Source organism: Elgaria multicarinata, chromosome 9 (assembly GCF_023053635.1).
Source record: "Elgaria multicarinata webbii isolate HBS135686 ecotype San Diego chromosome 9, rElgMul1.1.pri, whole genome shotgun sequence".
NCBI lineage: Eukaryota > Metazoa > Chordata > Lepidosauria > Squamata > Anguidae > Elgaria > Elgaria multicarinata.
The window spans coordinates 8950226-8967737 of record NC_086179.1 but is presented as its reverse complement, the minus strand read 5'-3'; the positions used below and the strand labels follow the sequence as shown (position 1 = coordinate 8967737).

Genomic DNA, 17512 nt, shown 5'->3' with positions numbered 1-17512 from the left:
CCCAATAGCTGAAGCTCTCTGGGCGGTTCACAAAAATTAAAACCATAATAAAACAACCAACAGGTTAAAAGCACAAATACAAAATACAGTATAAAAAGCACAACCAGGATAAAACCACACAGCAAAATTGATATAAGATTAAAATACAGAGTTAGAACAGTAAAATTTAAATGTAAGTTAAAATTAAGTGTTAAAATACTGAGTGAATAAAAAGGTCTTTCGCTGGTGATGAAAAGAGTACGGTGTAGGCGCCAGGCGGACCTCTCTGGGGAGCTCATTCCACAACCGGGGTGCCACAGCAGAGAAGGCCCTCCTCCTTGTAGCTACCTGCCTCACTTCCTTTGGCAGGGGCTCATGGAGAAGGGCCCCTGTCGATGATCTTAAGGTCCGGGCAGGTACATATGGGAGGAGGCGTTCCTTCAAATAACCTGGCCCCAAACCGTTTAGGGCTTTAAATGTCAATACCAGCACTTTGAATCGGGCCCGGACCTGGACTGGCAGCCAATGAAGTTGTAAAAGGACTGGTGTAATGTGATCTCGCCGGCCAGTCCCTGTTAGTAACCGTGCTGCCCTGTTTTGTACCAGCTGAAGCTTCTGGACCATTTTCAAAGGCAGCCCCACGTATAACGCATTGCAGTAATCCAAACGAGAGGTTATCAGAGCATGGATAACTGTAGCTAGGGTTCCTGCTGGACTCGACGGACCCTTGGTCTGATCCAGCAGGGCTCTTTTTATGTTCTTGTGCTCTTATGAGGGAGCCTTGCACAGCTTGGGGAAAAAGAATGCCTGCATCATCATCACCATCATCATCATCATCATCATTATTTTATTACATACGTATCCAACCTTTTTTCTTCTTGTAAGGATCCCAAAGTGCTTACATGGTTCTCCTCTCCACTTTATCCTCACAACAACCCTTGTGAGGTAGGTTAGGCTTAGGGTTAGTGACTGGACCAAAATCACTCAATGAGCTTCATGGCCAAGTGGGGTGGGGGGGCTAGAACCCAGGTCTCCCGAGTCCCAGTCCAAAGCTCTGATCACCACACTGGCTCGCTAAGAAGAAAAAAAGAGGGAGTCCTTTTCCTTCTTTGCATACCGTTTTTGTTTTCCTCCTGCTAGAATGTGAACTTTCAACCAAGGTTGACCTTTCAACAGAAAAAAGGTCTCTCCCCCCCCTCTGATCTAGAGCCAGTGTGGTGTAGTGGTTATAAAGTTGGACTGGGACTCGGGGGATCTGAGTTCGAGTCTCTACTCATGCAAGTCATGAAACTCACTTGGGTGACTTTGGGCCAGTCACTGACTCTCAGCCTAATCATGTGTAGTCCTAAAGAGCCAGTGTGGTGTAGTGCAGGACTGGAACGCAGGAGATCCCGGTTCTAGTCCCCACTCGGCTGTGAAGACTCTCAGCCTAACCTACCTTGCAGGGCTGTTGTGAGGATCAAATGGAGAGAAAGAGGACCATGTAAGCCACACCTTGGATTCCTCGCAAGGGGAAAAAAAACTGGGATATAAATGTAATAAATAAGCCAAAGCCTTCATGTGAAGCTTGGCAGGGTTTTTTTTTTTTAGTGTGCAGTTGGACACAAAATGTGCAGTTGGAAATCTGATAATGTGCATTTGAAAAACGGGGTGAAAAAAAATAAGACACGTGTTATGTGTATGCGTTTATTAATAACTTAACAACAGACAAAATCAGGGATGGTATATAACACAAATTGTATAAGGATGCAAGTGAAAGAGCCCTTGATGGTGGGACTGATGTTGTTGGGTCCTGTGACAGTGTTACCTGAATAGACGTGGGGGGAAAGTCAGCGCTTGGGCCTATTGCATGGTCTGGTCCCTCTGTCTGTGTCTCTGTCCTGTGTACTATTGCTGGTTAGCATCTGCTTCAGGTTGGGAGGTGGTCTGTAGGCCAGGACCGGTCTGCTTCCCAAGGCTTGTGAGAGAGAAGCGTCTGTGCTGATGATGGTTTGGAGTTCACTGATGATCCGTTGCGGTGGTTTCAATTGGAGCCTGTACACCAGGGTTGTACTTCTCTTGGTCTGTCGTCCTTCCTGGGTATCCATACGGCCCTGTCAATCTGTCTTTAAGCTTAAGGTGCTACTAGTGTTGGTGATAATCTGTCCAGTCGTGAAAGAGAAATAATGTGTTTGGCTGGGGTGGGAGCAGGTAGGGTGTCTGACAGGGCACTTGTACAGTTGGAAAATTTGCTTAACTCCCACCCCCCGGAGTTAGTGGGGGATCATTCCCCCCCCCTTGCAGTTGAACTGTCCTTCTGGGGTGCTCAAAGAGCACAGCACAACTGCAAGGATGACCTTTCACTCCAAACTCAAGAGGAGAGATGGGAATTTTCTGTTTTCACACCATGTTTCCAAGGTTCCCTGACCACCTGGGTCTGGAGAGGGGAGCAGGGAGTGGAACAGGACTTTTGGAGGCACAGTACAGGGTCAGCAATGAGACCTCACCCCGAGCAAATTCCCTTCGTTGGTTGGCTCCCAATTTTCGGTGAAATTTGTGGCCACTGATTGCATGTCTAGGATTCAGCTGTTTCACCCTTAATTGGTAGCTGGAACGGGGTTCTAGTTTATTATTTATTTATTCTATAATTTATAAATCATTCTACATCAAAACAAAAAAACAAAGCCATATTCAACAAATTAAAATACAAAGTGTACAATAAAAGCCACAACATCAATTAAACAGTGGTAGGCATTAGGGGCTGTTTACTGTTGGGGAAATTAGTAGTGTTCTACAAATTCCTCCTAGCAGTTCGCAAATAAACGAAAGTGTGAGCGTTGAGTCCTCAATGCATTTATTTAGAGAAGTCTTCAAAAACAAAAGACCAGGCTGGTAGCATCAAATAATAACAAAGTAACTGTCTTACCCTAAATCACATAAGTAAGCATAACAGCTTTACGGTTCTCTTTGATAAGTCCTCCCTTCATATCAAAACAGCATACTCTCTCCTCTGGCGGCAGCAGCAACCTACACCACACCACACCAGGTGTTCTGAGTTTGCAAGTCTCTGACAATAATCTGCCAATAATTACTGTTAAAGTTACCGCCTTGGGCCAAATCCCCGAATCTGAGCTGAGGCAGGCTGATTCGGCCCGAATCTGAGGCAGTACTGTGCTGTCCGAGGTGTCCCAAGGCTGAAGCAGATAGGCAGTGAAGCCTCAGGGCGATTCGGTATGGTGCTCCTCCCCCCTCCCCACACCTGGGAAAGCCAGCACAAGACTGGACGTGAGTCTAGGTGAGTCCATTGGACTCACCTGGACTCACCTCCCTTGCCATTTCCCTTTTACAGCCACTGAAGTTTTCAGCCTTAGATATATTAAAAACAGAGAGCCCCCATGACAGCTTTAAAACGTGGCTCAGCTCTTAGGAGGAGGATGCGATTTAAAGGTGAGTCCCAGCAGCAGTGGCAGTTCTGGGTTGGGAGAGTGAGGGGCTGTGGGGGTGGGGTCAGGAGTCCAAGGGACTCCCGGTCGGCTTTGTGTCTGGCTTTCCTGGAACATGTAAGGCTGATCTGCTTCAGAGGGAAGTGCGAATCTTGCTTCAGCTTCGGTGCCGCAGCAAGATGGGCAACCCCGAAGCGGCACAAGTTGAATTGGGGCCATTTTGGAGGCTCCAAAACTGCCTCTAAGGTGAGTTCGGGGGTCTGTGCAGAACCCTAGCAGGAATTTAGTTGCTTGTTAGGAAAGGCTTACCTGAAAAGAAGACGCTTTCGGCAAGTATCTTTGTCCCCAATCTCACTTGGCCGTGCAATGACCCACATGCTTTTTTAATCTGTCACTTTGCTCCAAATGCTAAGTAATGTGAAAGAGACCTGCAGGAGAGGAGAGAGGGATAATGTATATCCATTGGTGAACATCTTTTCATTTGCCCTCCTCCACCTCTACAGGACAACTCTGCTTCATGATGAATTAGGAAACGGAGAGGCCTTTTCCTGAGCGATGGAGACGAGAGGGTCCGTGATCTTTGCCACTCAGGAGATGCAGCACTTCTCCATGGAAAAGGATCTAAACCCAGCCAATGGGAACACAGAACAGTTTGATTCAGGTCGGCTTATCTTTTCCCAACATCCGCTTTTTGAGTTGATGTGGTGTAATGGTTACAGTTTTGGACTAGGGACCCAGGTTCAAATCCTCAGTCAGCCATGCAGCCCCGTAGATGATCAGGATGCTGTCTTTCAGCCTAACCTACCTTGCAGGGTTGTTGTGAGGACGGAGCGGTGGAAAACCACGTGCACCAGCCTTCACCTACCTGATGCTCTCCAGATGTTGTGGCCTTCAGCTCCCATCAGCCCCAGCCAGAATGGCCACTGCTCAGGAATGCTGGGAGTTATTGTCCAACTCATTTGGAGGGCACCGCGTTTGGGTCGGCTGCCATGGAGAATATCTCCGGATCCGTTTGAACGTTTCCAAAATGTACGCTTTCTTTCCTAGAAATAACTGTCCCCAGCAGCGTTTGCAAGACGGTTTATAAAACTAGCCCGGGAATAGCCATAACTGGGCTCGTCCATGGGCAAGTCCTTTTCATTGGCTTGTAGCCATTAGGACAGATGTTTTTGCTGTCAAAGGTACTCCTGCAGCACCTTGATAAATAAGCGCTCTTAACGGCTTAGCCCTAGCTAGTAAGAGTTTTGAATCTAATTTGATTGCACTAGCAGTCTTTTAGGATAAAGAGCAAGTGGGGAAAAGGTTGGGTGTTGTTGTTTTTTGCAGCAGGAAGATTCTTCCTTCAAATTCCCAAGTTGTAGGAAGAGAGCTGGGCCCAATTGCAGGCAGTGGAGGCTGATGACTCCGATGTCAGTGGGGCTGTGAATCCGCTTCAGGTTTCATTCAGAAGCAGTCAGAGCCTGGCTGCCCCCACCCCAATTCTAAAAACCTCTCTTAAAGCTTAGGTACAGTAAGAGCTTTGAGCTAAAATAAGAGGATATTTTTTGAAATTTTGACTCCATCCCTATTGGCTTTAGCTATGCCCCTTGGAATGCCTCTCTCCCCCCACCCCCCAGCTTATCTGAATTGGAATTTCCCACCTCTGCCTTACTGGCATTAGCGATCCTGTCCAAAGGGAACTTTTCCTGCCCAAACTCCACTGAAATGGACAGAAGCCAAGCTTCTGCACTTGACGTTAAAGGCATCTTTGCGTCTTTGGCCCTAAAACTCTGCAAGTTTGCATCTACTACCGCCTACCCATGTGCTTGCCTTTTACATCTGTAAATGAAGGATTTAATACTCCATCCCCTGGGGGCTGCAGGTCTTTTCAAATGCAGGAGCCCCACCTGTAAGGATAATCTGAGCTTTGCCACCTCTTTCTGAACCACCTCTGTTTGCCACATCAAGGGATGCACAGAGTTGTCCTATGCCTTGGGTTGATAAGCTGCTGAAATCATGTCACTTATTATTATTATTATTATTATTATTATTATTATTATTATTATTATTTCTTACCCGCCTCTCCCCCTGGATCGAGGTGGGGAACAACGTTAAATGCAATATAATACATAAAACTAGTTAAAAGAGCATATAAAACCGATACAATATTAAAATAACAGTCACAACATCTTAAAATTCCTAGGTTTAAAATTCATCTGGGTAGGAAGAGACTAGTCTTTATGGCTATCTTGCTCTCAGAGGGCCATTTCACAGTCTGGGGGCGGCAGAAGAAAAGGTCCACTGGGTAACCTTTTTGTGGGTAACCTTTGGGTAACCTTTGGGTAACCACTGGGTAACCTTTGGTAAGCCTAGTTGTGGCTGACTGGAGTAAACTCTTCCCAGAGGACCCGAGTGTGTGGGGCGGATTGTACGGGAGAAGGCGATCCCGCAGGTAGCCTGGATCCAAACCATGTAGGGCAGCCTTCCTCAACCTGGGGCACTCCAGATGTGTTGGACTACAACTCCCAGAATGCCCCAGCCAGCTGGGGCATTCGGGGAGATGCGGTCCAACACATCTGGAGCGCCCCAGGTTGAGGAAGGCTGATATAGGGCTTTAAAGGTGATAACCAACACTTTATACTTCGCCCGGAAACTAATTGGCAGCCGGTGAAGAGATTTTAAAGTTAGACATGCAAGGAAAGTGGGTTTAAATGCAACTAAGCCCAACTCTTCAAATCTGCTTTGAAATGTGCGTTGCTGTTTTTCGTTTTTTTCCCCTGGGCTGTGTCAGCACGGGCAACCTCATTGCTGGCTTTAACCTTCACGTTGAATGCTGTTGGTTTGTTTGTTTTAAGCAGACGAAAGTTCACATTCTGAGGATGTTGATTTCAACTGGGATGAATACTTGGAAGAGTCAGGATGTATTGCTGCCCCTCACACTTCATTTAAACACGTATGTACTTTGCCCGGGATTTCTAGTCCTCATTACCCCAGACAAGAGCTTGAATACATGGAGGCCAATGTCTGATGAACAATGCAAGGGTGCTGAAAATATTCAGGAATTATTTCTTGAGCAGGAATGTGAGCAAGTGTCAGGTTTCAATGTAAAATGATGCACTTTGGGGACACCCCTCCCCAACTTCACATATATGCTGATGGGATCTGAACTGATGGGATTGGAAAAAAGAAAGAGATCTTGGGGTTGTGTCGGGCGGCTCGATGAAAATGTTGACCTACTGTGCGGCTGATGTGAAAAGGGCAAGCAAATAAATTCATTATCGGGAACTGAAAATAAAACTGCCAGTGTCAGACCTTGTGCTCAGACCTGGTCACTGCACATCCAGAAGGATGTTTCAGGGGTCCCCAGCCTTTCCGGGTAAGTGGGCACATTTGGAAATTGGAGGGGATGTCATGGCCACTCTCACAAAATGGCTGCCATGGTGGCTATGGCCGGTCACAAAACCATCATTTTTTAGGACGGAAACTGGTGAGAATAACCTAAGACCTGGGGTCTGAGTTCCAGAAATAGGAGGAGGGCTTTCTCTGCTGTGGCACCCCGGCTCTGGAACGAGCTCCCCAGAGAGGTTCGCTTGGCACCTACATTGTTTTCTTTCCGTTGCCAGCTGGAGACCTTTTTATTTTCTCAGCATTTTAACACCTAATTTAACTTAAATTTAAACTTTGCTGTTTTAATCTCATATTTTAACCTATATTAATTTTTGCTGTGTGGTTTTATTCTGGTTGTGCTTTTTATATTGTATTTCGTATGTGTGTTTTAAATTTGTTGGTTGTTTTTATGCTCTTCGTGGCTTTTAATTTTTGTGAACCACCCAAAGAGCTTCGGCTATTGGGCAGTATAAAAATGCAATAAATAAATAAATCCCGCTCGTTTGAACCCAAATGCAGATGTTGTTGGAGGATGCAGCACTTTGCAGCATGACAGCCTCCCAATTAAAAAAATAATAATTAAAAAATCTTTAGAGTTAAAATTAAAACCAGGAGGGGCAGGGATCCTGGCGGACACTAAGAGAGATGTCCATGGGGCCCTGGGATATTTGAATTTGTGATACTGACTTGCTGCTTCTTTGAATGATCTAGCACGGATGCACAATTTTTATTCGTCTTTGAAGTGGTTTAGCCTGCCTCTCTGACCACTGAATTGTCCTCCTCCACCATCCAAAGCTGGGGGCTGCAGGTTTTCTCCCCCCCAAGTATAAAATATCAAGCCAAGCCCTTTCTTCCTTTTGAGATTGAGACAAGAGAACAGACAATAATAACCACAGGAAAGGATGCACAGCCAAGGAGTGTTATAGCAAACCCTGCTTTTTGAGTCTCCTTTAGACACAGACCTCCCATGTTATCAAGTCCTTGGCTCCAATAATGAAGACCAGAAGCATCTAAAAAGCAAAATTTGAACTGTTTACACAGGCATCAAATGTGGCCTGTGGGTGGTGAATTGGAGGTTATGTGCAATATACATAGCATTGAGGATGGTCTAAACCAAGAACTGTGGCCATCCGGATATTGGTATGGTAGACCCCAATGCCCATCATCCCTGACCATTGGTCATGGGATTTGAAGTCCCAACAACATCTGAAGGGCCACAAGATCTTCACTCCAGGTCTAAATGGACAGGAGAAGCAAAGATTAGACAAGTAAGTATGAAGCAAAGTGACTTAGAATCATAGAATCATAGAAAAGCAGAGTTGGAAGGGGCCTACAAGGCCATCGAGTCCAACCCCCTGCTCAATGCAGGAATCCACCCTAAAGCATCCCTGACAGATGGTTGTCCAGCTGCCTCTTGAAGGCCTCTAGTGTGGGAGAGCCCACAACCTCCCTAGGTAACTGATTCCACCGTCGCACTGCTCTAACAGTCAGGAAGTTTTTCCTGCTGTCCAGTTGGAATCTGGCTTCCTTTAACTTGAGCCCGTTATTCCGTGTCCTGCACTCTGGGAGGATCAAGAAGAGATCCTGGCCCTCCTCTGTGTGACAACCTTTTAAGTATTTGAAGAGTGCTATCATGTCTCCCCTCAATCTTCTCTTCTCCAGGTTAAACATGCCCAGTTCTTTCAGTCTCTCTTCATGGGGCTTTGTTTCCAGACCCCTGATCATCCTGGTTGCCCTCCTCTGAACACGCTCCAGCTTGTCTGTGTCCTTCTTGAATTGTGGAGCCCTGAACTGGACGCAATACTCCAGATGAGGCCTAACCAGGGACTTGACTAAGATCACTTAGCATGTTGGTAGCAAGGTCTGAAAGATCAGCTTGGATGGGCCAGAGCCAGGCAAAACTTTTCTCTGCTGCACTGTACTCTGTCAGACACAGCTGAGTTGTTAAATTAAGGGAGGTGAGACAAAGGCAGAGGAAGACCAAAGTCATATGTTGCTAGTAAGTGCAGGTCTCCGGACTGGGCAGAACAGTGGGCAAAGTGTAGGTTTAGGTTGAGTAGTTGACTGACTTTTGCTTATTGTTGTTAAGAGCCTGATTTATGGACGGGCCTATTTCCCTCTGGTTGACTCTTTTGGAGTGGTCACACACCACGTCCCTGCCTGACATCTACCCCTCACGCCCTGGTCACTACTTCTTGACAGAAGCATAGCTTAGATTTCCTGTATCCACTTCAGCACCTGTTCTACTGTGTTGCCTCCCCCAACCTGGCACTTTCCAGGGGAGGTTGGACTACAGCTCCTATCATCCAGCAAGGCTGGGGTTCAAGGAGGTTGTGGTCCCAGCTCCTAAAGGCCACCAGGATGGGGAAAGGCTCTCCCAGGAAACTTGCATTGCTTTCTTCCTGTTTCATTGTGAAAAAAGCGACATTGTTCCTTCTCATTTTGTAAGGTGGAAATCAGTCTCCAGAGCAGTTTCCAGCCAGGCATGAAGCTCGAGGTGGCCAACAAGCACAATTCAGACACCTACTGGGTGGCAACCATCATTACCACGTGTGGGCAGCTCTTGCTGCTGCGTTACTGCGGCTACGAAGACGACCGCAGAGCTGATTTCTGGTGTGACGTGATGACGGCCGACCTCCATCCTGTGGGCTGGTGTACCCAGAACAACAAAGTGCTGATGCCTCCGGATGGTGAGTCCAGCGCACTGTTTGGAGCTTATGGCAAAGTGTCCAAGATCTTCTGGTCAGGGCCGGCCCTACCATGAGGCAGCCTGAAGTGGCTGCCTCAGGTGGCAAATCCTTAGGGTGTTGGAGGAGAGCTTTATGTGTTTCACACAGTGTATCTTGAACCTCTGAATCTACCTTGCTTGTGCTCGGGTGTGGAAGAGACAGCGTTGAAGTAAGATTGAATTGCTTGTCGGGCCAGCTTCTGTACATGAAAGCCGGAGAAGGGGGTGGCGCCATCTTGTCCTTCACCTCAGGCAAAATGTCTTGGCCAGCCCTACTTCTGCAGAGTTTTAGGAGTGCTATTTCTGTCTTTGTTCCATCTGCAAATTTGATTTTGACAAGCAAATCTTTAGAAGATCTTGTTTGACAAATCTCTCTGGAAGTGCTGTAGACTGATGGCTTGCGTGCAGAGGGTCCCAGATTCAATCCCTGGGCATCTCCATGTAGATCAGGAAGGACCACCACCCCAATCTGAGACCTGGGAAAGGCTTTGCCTGCCAGCGTGGACAATACTGAACTAGTTGGATCAATGGAACTGACTTGAAATAAGGGAGGTTCCTATATTCCTGACCCATCTCTCCCCATGAATTTCAGCTCTAGTAAGAACTTATTGGAGAATAGAAACATGCAGTGTGTGTGTATGTGTGTATTCTACTAGGATGTCTATTGAAGGTGGTGAGCCAATGCCCAGACATCTGGAGAACTTGTTATGAGTCAACCTTTGTGTTCTGCCTTAGATTGTTTCCTTTGTAGGGAGGCTGAGTGTGTGTGTGTGTGTGTGTGTGTGTGTGTAGGATAGGGTATTTTCTGTGTGGGGTTGGGTGGTGGGAATGAAGTTAACAAATAGTCCTTCAGGATTCCTGATGACATTCTGGGTGTCAAGTCTTGTAGCTGACCCATGAATCAGGAAACTCCTTTCAATGTGACCTCTGCCACAAATTGAGCAGATGGCCCCAGACCAGGAGTGGACAGAAACTAGATCTCCAGATGTTTTGGACTTCAACACCCAGCATTCCTGACCACTGGCCATGCTGGGAGGGGCTTCTGGGACTTGAAGTCCAGGACATCTGGAGATATGCCTTTTGCCCACCTCTGCCTTCTACGCACCACTCTCTGCTTCAGCTTCCCCCATCCAGATCTGCATTTTTGGGATAATAATATTGATTTACCATACTAGGTTGTTGTAAGGCAGGAGTACGGGAATTGTGGCCCTCCAGATGTTCATCATCTCTGACCATTGGTCATGCTTGTTGAGTCCAATGGGAGTTGGAGTACAGAATAATGGGTGGGCTGCAGGTTACACCCTGCATTCTGAATTCCTTCTAAATGCGATTTTGGAAATTGAAGCTGGGTCACAGGAAGCTAGACTTCGACCAAGTTGGTCTGTTGGTCTGTGTAGTTCAGCATTGCTGACATCAGGGGTGGACTATGTGGTCACCCAGATGTTGTTGGACTTCAACAGTGGAGTAGCTGATGGAATTTTTGAACAGCACTCCATACTGCAACATTTTGTTACAGGTCCCACGTGTTAGCAGTATTCTATATTTTCTTTCTTTTTCTTGCATATTACAGCATATATTCTGCTTGGAAAAGGGTCCCGTGTTCAGTCTCCGACATCTGTGAAAGATTCCTGTCTGACCATGTACATTGATGGTGCTTTATAAATTAATAATAATAATAATAATAATAATAATAATAATAATAATAATAATAATAATAACTCCTGGAGCACCAGGGTAGGCCAGCCTTCCCCAATCCGGCACCCTTCAGATGTGTTGGTGAAGCATGCTGGGAATTGTACTCCAACATTTCTGAAGGGCACCAGTTTGGGGAAAGCTGGTATAGACCAAGGGCAGAGAATCTGCCTCCCTCCAGATTATGATGGACTACAAATTCCATCAGCCCCAGCAAGCATGGCTGCTGGTTGGGATAATGGGAGTTGGAGTCCAACAACATCTGTGAAGCCACACAGGTCCCCTGTCTCTGCCACTTAAGAGGGGCTTCGTGAACCAATTTCTCAGTTTTGTACGTTCCTTTGCGCTTCCATGAACGTGGGTTCATAAAAAAGCAAAGTACCGGAGGATGTGCCGGCTAGGGCACGAGCGTTATCGGACAATCTGTTACTCAGCCAGCAATAAATCTGGCCAATTCACATGGGGTTGTTATATATTAGCTGCCCAAACTCCACTATTAGGATGCGGTTTGTAATTAATTTCATCGAGGAGGGAAGAGAGGATTTACACAGTCCTGGAAAGTGAATCAGGGCATTCTGGGGTCAAAAGAGAAGAGGTTTTATGGAGTGTCATCCTAGAAATGAATGATCGGCTGGCAGCCCGATGCTTCGCAGAGAGGTTGATGCGGAGTGCTTTCAGACATAGAATACTTTCAAAATACCTCTGCAATGCAGTGTATGCAACAGCTGTTCCCCAACCTGGTGTGCTCCAAATCAGTTGGACAGCTACTCCTATCATCCCCAGGCACCCACTCCCCCATCCCTCCAGCCACTCCCCTCTCCACTCACCTACAGGACTTATCTGAGGCCTCCTCATGCACCAGTGAGCCACCTGGCCTCCTCTCTGGGCTCCCCGCCTTCCAGCCACTTCTCCCTTACTCACCTGCCCACTGACCTGTGGGATTTACCTGAGACCTCCTTGTGAACTGCTTCCACAACTATATGTTACAACTCAACCCCCCTCCCACTTGCTCCCAGCAGCTCTTACCCCCTCCCTCCCAAGCACTCCCAGCTGTGTTTATATATCCTGTTGCTTAGCAAAACAAAGTCCTTCTCATAGCTCAGAACCTCCAGCGTGTCATAACCTAGATCTTCCATTGTACAAAGTTCTTCTCATAGCTTGGAACCTCCAGCATGCCACGTATTGCCTTTGTGTTTTATAGAGAGAGATGCAACTGAGAATCCCTCTTAGACCCAAAGGAAAAATATGTAACTCGGGCTTTACAAAACATTGTAGTCAGCTGGTACAACCGCTCCTTTAGTACAGCTTTCCCTGACCTGTTACCCTCCAGATGTATTGGACTACAACTACCAGCATGCCCCAGGCAGTCACAGGATGGAGGTATTGGGATATGAGAACAGACAGGAACTAATGCTGTGATAACAAGTAGTACTGTCTCTGTTTGAATTCACAGCTCAGCTTTGGTGGGCCTTAGGCAAACTGCTCTAAGGTCCCTCGTGTGTAATCTAGGGAGAATGGTACAAGCCTACCTTACCGGGCTGTTGTCATTGGAGCAGCTAGGGCTGACTTTGGGTCCACCTTTGGGGAACAAAGCCTAGGGCCCCACAGCCCACTGGGCCCCCAAGTTACCACTGAGAAAGTGGCAGGTGATGAAGGCAGCAGAAGCGAAGTCCGTTTTATTCCTGTAATCACGATTGTGCTATGACTGAAGCGAGTTTAAAATGCAAAACTGCACATTCTCAGAGTGGCATTAAAATAATAATAATCAGGGTTGGCAAACAGTTTTGTTGTTCTAACATGTCGGGGATGTAGAAACAGTTGTAAAGCATTGGAGGGCAGTTGGAGGGCCGAGAGAAATGTTAGCTCTGTGCTCCACAGCTGAAGTAGCACACAGAGCAGGCTTAAGTGCCACTCAGTCCCACTTAAAACCATTCAGTCCAAGGTCTAAAATTACTACACCACTGGTTGTTGTAAGGGTTTCTGGGATGTGTGTAGCACATCGAGCAAGTGGGGTCACAAAAGCAGGAGCCAGAAGAGAACGCAAATAGGCATGCAGGAGTCAAGGAAGTCAAGCTCAGATCTAAACTGTTGTGTGGGCAGGAGTTGGAAAAGGACTCTGGAAGTTTCTGATCATCCAACACGCTAACCCACACTCAGTGGTTGAGTGTGGCTTGTTGCTGAACCGTGGGTTGGTTGTTGAACCATGGATTAGCTTGTTAACCACCCTGAACAACCCAACAACAACCCATGTGTTCTCCAGGTGGCTTGTTTGAGAAAAATAAGCCACCCTGCGGAAAATGTCCTGGGTTCAGAGAACACGCGAACCTCCAGTTCAACAAACAATCCATGGTTCAATAACAACCCACACTCAACCACTGGGTGTGGGTTAGTGTGTTGTGCGAACCCGGTCTATACATAGCCAGGATCAGCAGTTGCCAAGCAATACAGAGAAAACGTTGCTGAGTTCCAAAGTCATCACGGTCTCCAACCTTTTTGGCACCAGGGACCAGTTTCGTGGAAGCCAATTTTTCCACGGACCGGGGGGGGGGGGTTTGAGGGGATGGTTTTGGAAAGCCTCCCCCCCCCCCACTCCAGTGCCCTGGCTTTGCTTTGGCTGGGTGGGCCCAGCTGAAGTGAAGCCAGGACACTGGGGCGGGCAGGCGGCTTTGGAACAGCGCACCCGGAAGTTGCTCTCCCAGAGCGGCTTCCGGCCGGGCACGCCATTCCTAAGCTGCCCCACTCATAGAATCATAGAATAGCAGAGTTGGAAGGGGCCTACAAGGCCATCGAGTCCAACCCCCTGCTCAATGCAGGAATCCACCCTAAAGCATCCCTGACAGATGGTTGTCCAGCTGCCTCTTGAAGGCCTCTAGTGTGGGAGAGCCCACCACCTCCCTAGGTAACTGATTCCATCGTCGTACTGCTCCTGGTCTAGCCATGGCCTAACTTTCAACATTGACACCTCTGAGCAGATGTAATCGAGGACCTGGGTTCCTTTACTTTTTTCTAAAAATTATATATTTGCAGTAGAGAGGGATTTTCTGCAGGAACAGCTGAAGCCAGGACGCTGGGGCGGGCGGGCGGCTTTGGAACAGTGCACCTGGAAGTTGCTGTCCCAGAGCCGCTTCCAGCCGGGTGCGCCATTCCGAAGCTGCCCCACCCCACCCCAGCGTCCTGGCTTCGCTTCAGCTGGGCAGGCAAGATGGCCCCCCGCACCCAGGTATGCTGGTGTGGGGGTGGGGTGGGGGTGGGGTAGCTGAAAGCAGCTCACCTGCACGGCCTGGTTCCTAACAGGCCACCGACTGGTACTGGTCCGTGGCCCGGGGGTTGGGGACCCCTGACCTACGGGGTCAATTTATCCTGTTACACATAGCTTGCTGAACAGTGAGAAGGCTCAGGGGCAGCACACAAATTATCCAGGCTTGGTTTCCTTTGGGGAGGAGGAATCATGGAGACTTGAGAGCCTTTTGTAGTATAGGAATTTATTTACAACATTATTATCATCGTCATCATTTTGTGCTGCTTCCCACTGCAAAAAGCGACTTACACGCACAGTACAGAAGTCCGTAATTTATATTATAGGGCAGGGGACAACGGCATCCCCCCCAAATCACATTTCTGCAATTCACCCAGAGATCTCCTGATAAGTTCCAAATCTACCTTCTGCCCACCCTTCGATCGTGACTCCTAGCTTGTCTTTTGGGCTTGTCTCCTGGCTCCTGCTGGTTCCTGGCTCGCCTCACCCATCGACTCCTGGCCCAACTCTCACAGGTATTGTGGGAAACTGAAAACAACGTCCCTATCTTCTGTTCCATTTGCAACTGCGGGAAAGGATGCAGGTTGCTTGCGTGTTCCAAAGTTTTCTATGGCTTTCCTGCCCCTGGGTGGGCGGCTTAAAACTCTTAACAGCTGCTTGAACATGCTGACTGCCAGAATACGATTCACGGCTGGCTGAACTTTCCATTGCTAATAATTTGCTTAACATGGAATGTAAAACGCTCTTGTCCCTTTGCTACCTTCCGGCGGCACCCTGCACCGATTTTCCTTTCCTGATGACAGCCGTTTTCACTGCTGCATTTAGCATTGGGTATGAGTTCAGTCTGCAGCTTTTTCAAAAGTGGGGAGGGACCGCAAAGTTAGAGCTGGGACTGCAGCATCATTTAATTGTTCTGATGCATCCTGAAATCTAAGGGAAATGCTAGTATATAGTGGGATTGTGAGTATTTTGCAGTTCTGCCTAAGCCCAAGATTCGAAATCTTGAGAATTTCCATTTTTTAAAATTATTTTTTTAAAAAATGTGTCTGGTCCTGGTGACAAATCTCAGGTAGGAATGGGTGAGAATTTTATTTGGTTTGTATTTCGACAGACCAAGACCAGCACACTAGAATCTCAGGGCCAAACTATATGCTGTATTAAATGTGTAGCATGTATCTGACAACTTTTTAATTTTAGTGTAAGTTCAGGGATGGATGGGAAAGAAAAAAAGGGGGGAGGAATCATTGGTGCCATGGAGGGCTTCCCCCCCTTTTTTTAGCCCCTTTAACCATTCAATACTTCCCCAAGTCTGCAGCCATTTGAGAAAGGGGGTTCGTGGCTCTATCCCCCTCCCACTTTTTTGTGTCTTGTATTCGCTGCGGTTACTGTGAGAAGAAGCTGAGAAAAGGGTGGCATTTCCCCTTTCTCAAGTAGCTGGAAACGCAGGGAAGTATTCAATGGAAGCAGGACACTGACAAGTTTCAGTTCAGCACTTAAAACCCAAAGAATCACCTTGCTAAGTGGGCAGTACGGTCTCCCCTTGGGTGTACTTCTCCTGATCTTTTCCCCCGTTTTCTGACCTTTCACTGTCAGTTAGCCTATATGCAGTCTCGGGGCCTTGCTAGACCTACCTGATAATCCGGTGGGGAGTAGGGGCGACGCCACGCTACAGCTAGCGCGGGCCGTCGCCCTTTTCTACATGTAACATGCGACGGGGAAAGGGAAAGCCCCGTTGCATCCTCCATTTTTTTTTTTTTACTTAAAGGGCCATGTGCGCAGGAGCGCACCAACGGAAAAGTAAGTGTATTTTTTTAAAAAAATAAAGGGTTCCCCGCTCCCCCTGCCCCTGATTTCCCCCCAATGCCTGATGCCCCCCCTGCCCACTCGCTTGCCCATCTTCCCCCCATTCGCCATGCCCATCCCATGCTCATCCCCCGCTCGCCATGCCCGTCCCCCGCTCGCCATGCCCATCCCTGCTCGCCATGCCCTGGCCCCGTTCTTCTTCCCCCCCAGTCCGCCATGTCTGATGCCCCCTGCCCACTTGCCATGCCCACCCAATCATCCACCTGCCATGTCCGATGCCCCCTCCACGCACCCCCGTCCATGATCTCCCCACCCTGGCTCCGCTCTTCCCCCCCCCATCTCTCCTGCTGGGTCCGCTCTTTCCCCTGGCCCCCATCCCCCCCATGATTCCCCCCCCAGCCCGATGGGCACAGCTCTCCTATGGAATGCTGTGCCCAGTGCGTGGCTTCTCCCGGCTACTCGCGAGTAAGGAAGCAGCTGAGAAAAGCCACAGAAGTAGCTAGACCTTCCGTAGCCCTGGCCTCAGCCCGGGGCTGAGGAAAAGCCGGGCCATAAGCGGATCCGGTTATCCCGGGTCAAGGGAGGACTTAGCCCGGCCTGACCCCGGGATCCCCTGTGCGTCATCTGGATGCACAACGTCATCTGGGAGCCCGAGCCTCACACCGGGCTAACTCCTCGTCTAGCAATGGCCTCGTTTTGTCTATGACTTGTGTCTCCTGCTGCACAACACTCCCTTTGACAGCTGAAAACATATAAAGGCATTGACAAGGCGGGGCTATACATATCAGACAGCTGGAACTGCGCAGTTGCGAAATACCAACAAAATGTTGGTGTTAACATTTGAAGCCCTAAACGGCTTGGGGCCAGGTTATCTGAAGGAATGCCTCCTCCTATATGTACCTGGCCAGACCCTAAGATCATCTTCAGGTGTCCCTCTCTGTGAGCCCCTGCCAAAGGAAATGAGGTGGGTAGCTGGCAGGAAGAGGGCCTTTTCTGCTGTGGCCCCCCAGCTGTGGAATGAACTTCTCAGAGAGGCTCACCTGCCGCCTGCGTTGTACTCTTTTCTGTGCCAGATGAAAACCTTTTTATTTCCCCAGTGTTTTAGCATCCTAGCTCTGATGTTTTAAATCTGTATTTCAAATTCCCGCATTGCCGCTGCGTTTTATTCTGGCTGCACTTTTATATTGCGGTTTTAAACTTCGATGTTTTATGCTGTACTTTGTGAACTGCCCAGAGAGCTTTGGCTTTGGGGTAGTATAGAAATTA

The 17512-nt window shown here is 48.1% G+C and overlaps 1 protein-coding gene across 1 annotated transcript in view; it reads left to right on the top strand.

Moving 5' to 3' along the window:
- Positions 1 to 3901: 3901 nt before the first annotated feature.
- The window catches only part of SFMBT2 (Scm like with four mbt domains 2), an 80567-nt gene continuing 66956 nt past the window's right edge, over positions 3902 to 17512 (top strand). Inside the window, exons 1-3 of the mRNA XM_063134690.1 lie at positions 3902 to 4062; positions 6239 to 6333; positions 9217 to 9457. Coding sequence (XP_062990760.1) covers positions 3957 to 4062; positions 6239 to 6333; positions 9217 to 9457 — 442 coding nt within the window. The 5' untranslated portion in view covers positions 3902 to 3956. The remainder of the gene's footprint in view (positions 4063 to 6238; positions 6334 to 9216; positions 9458 to 17512) is intronic.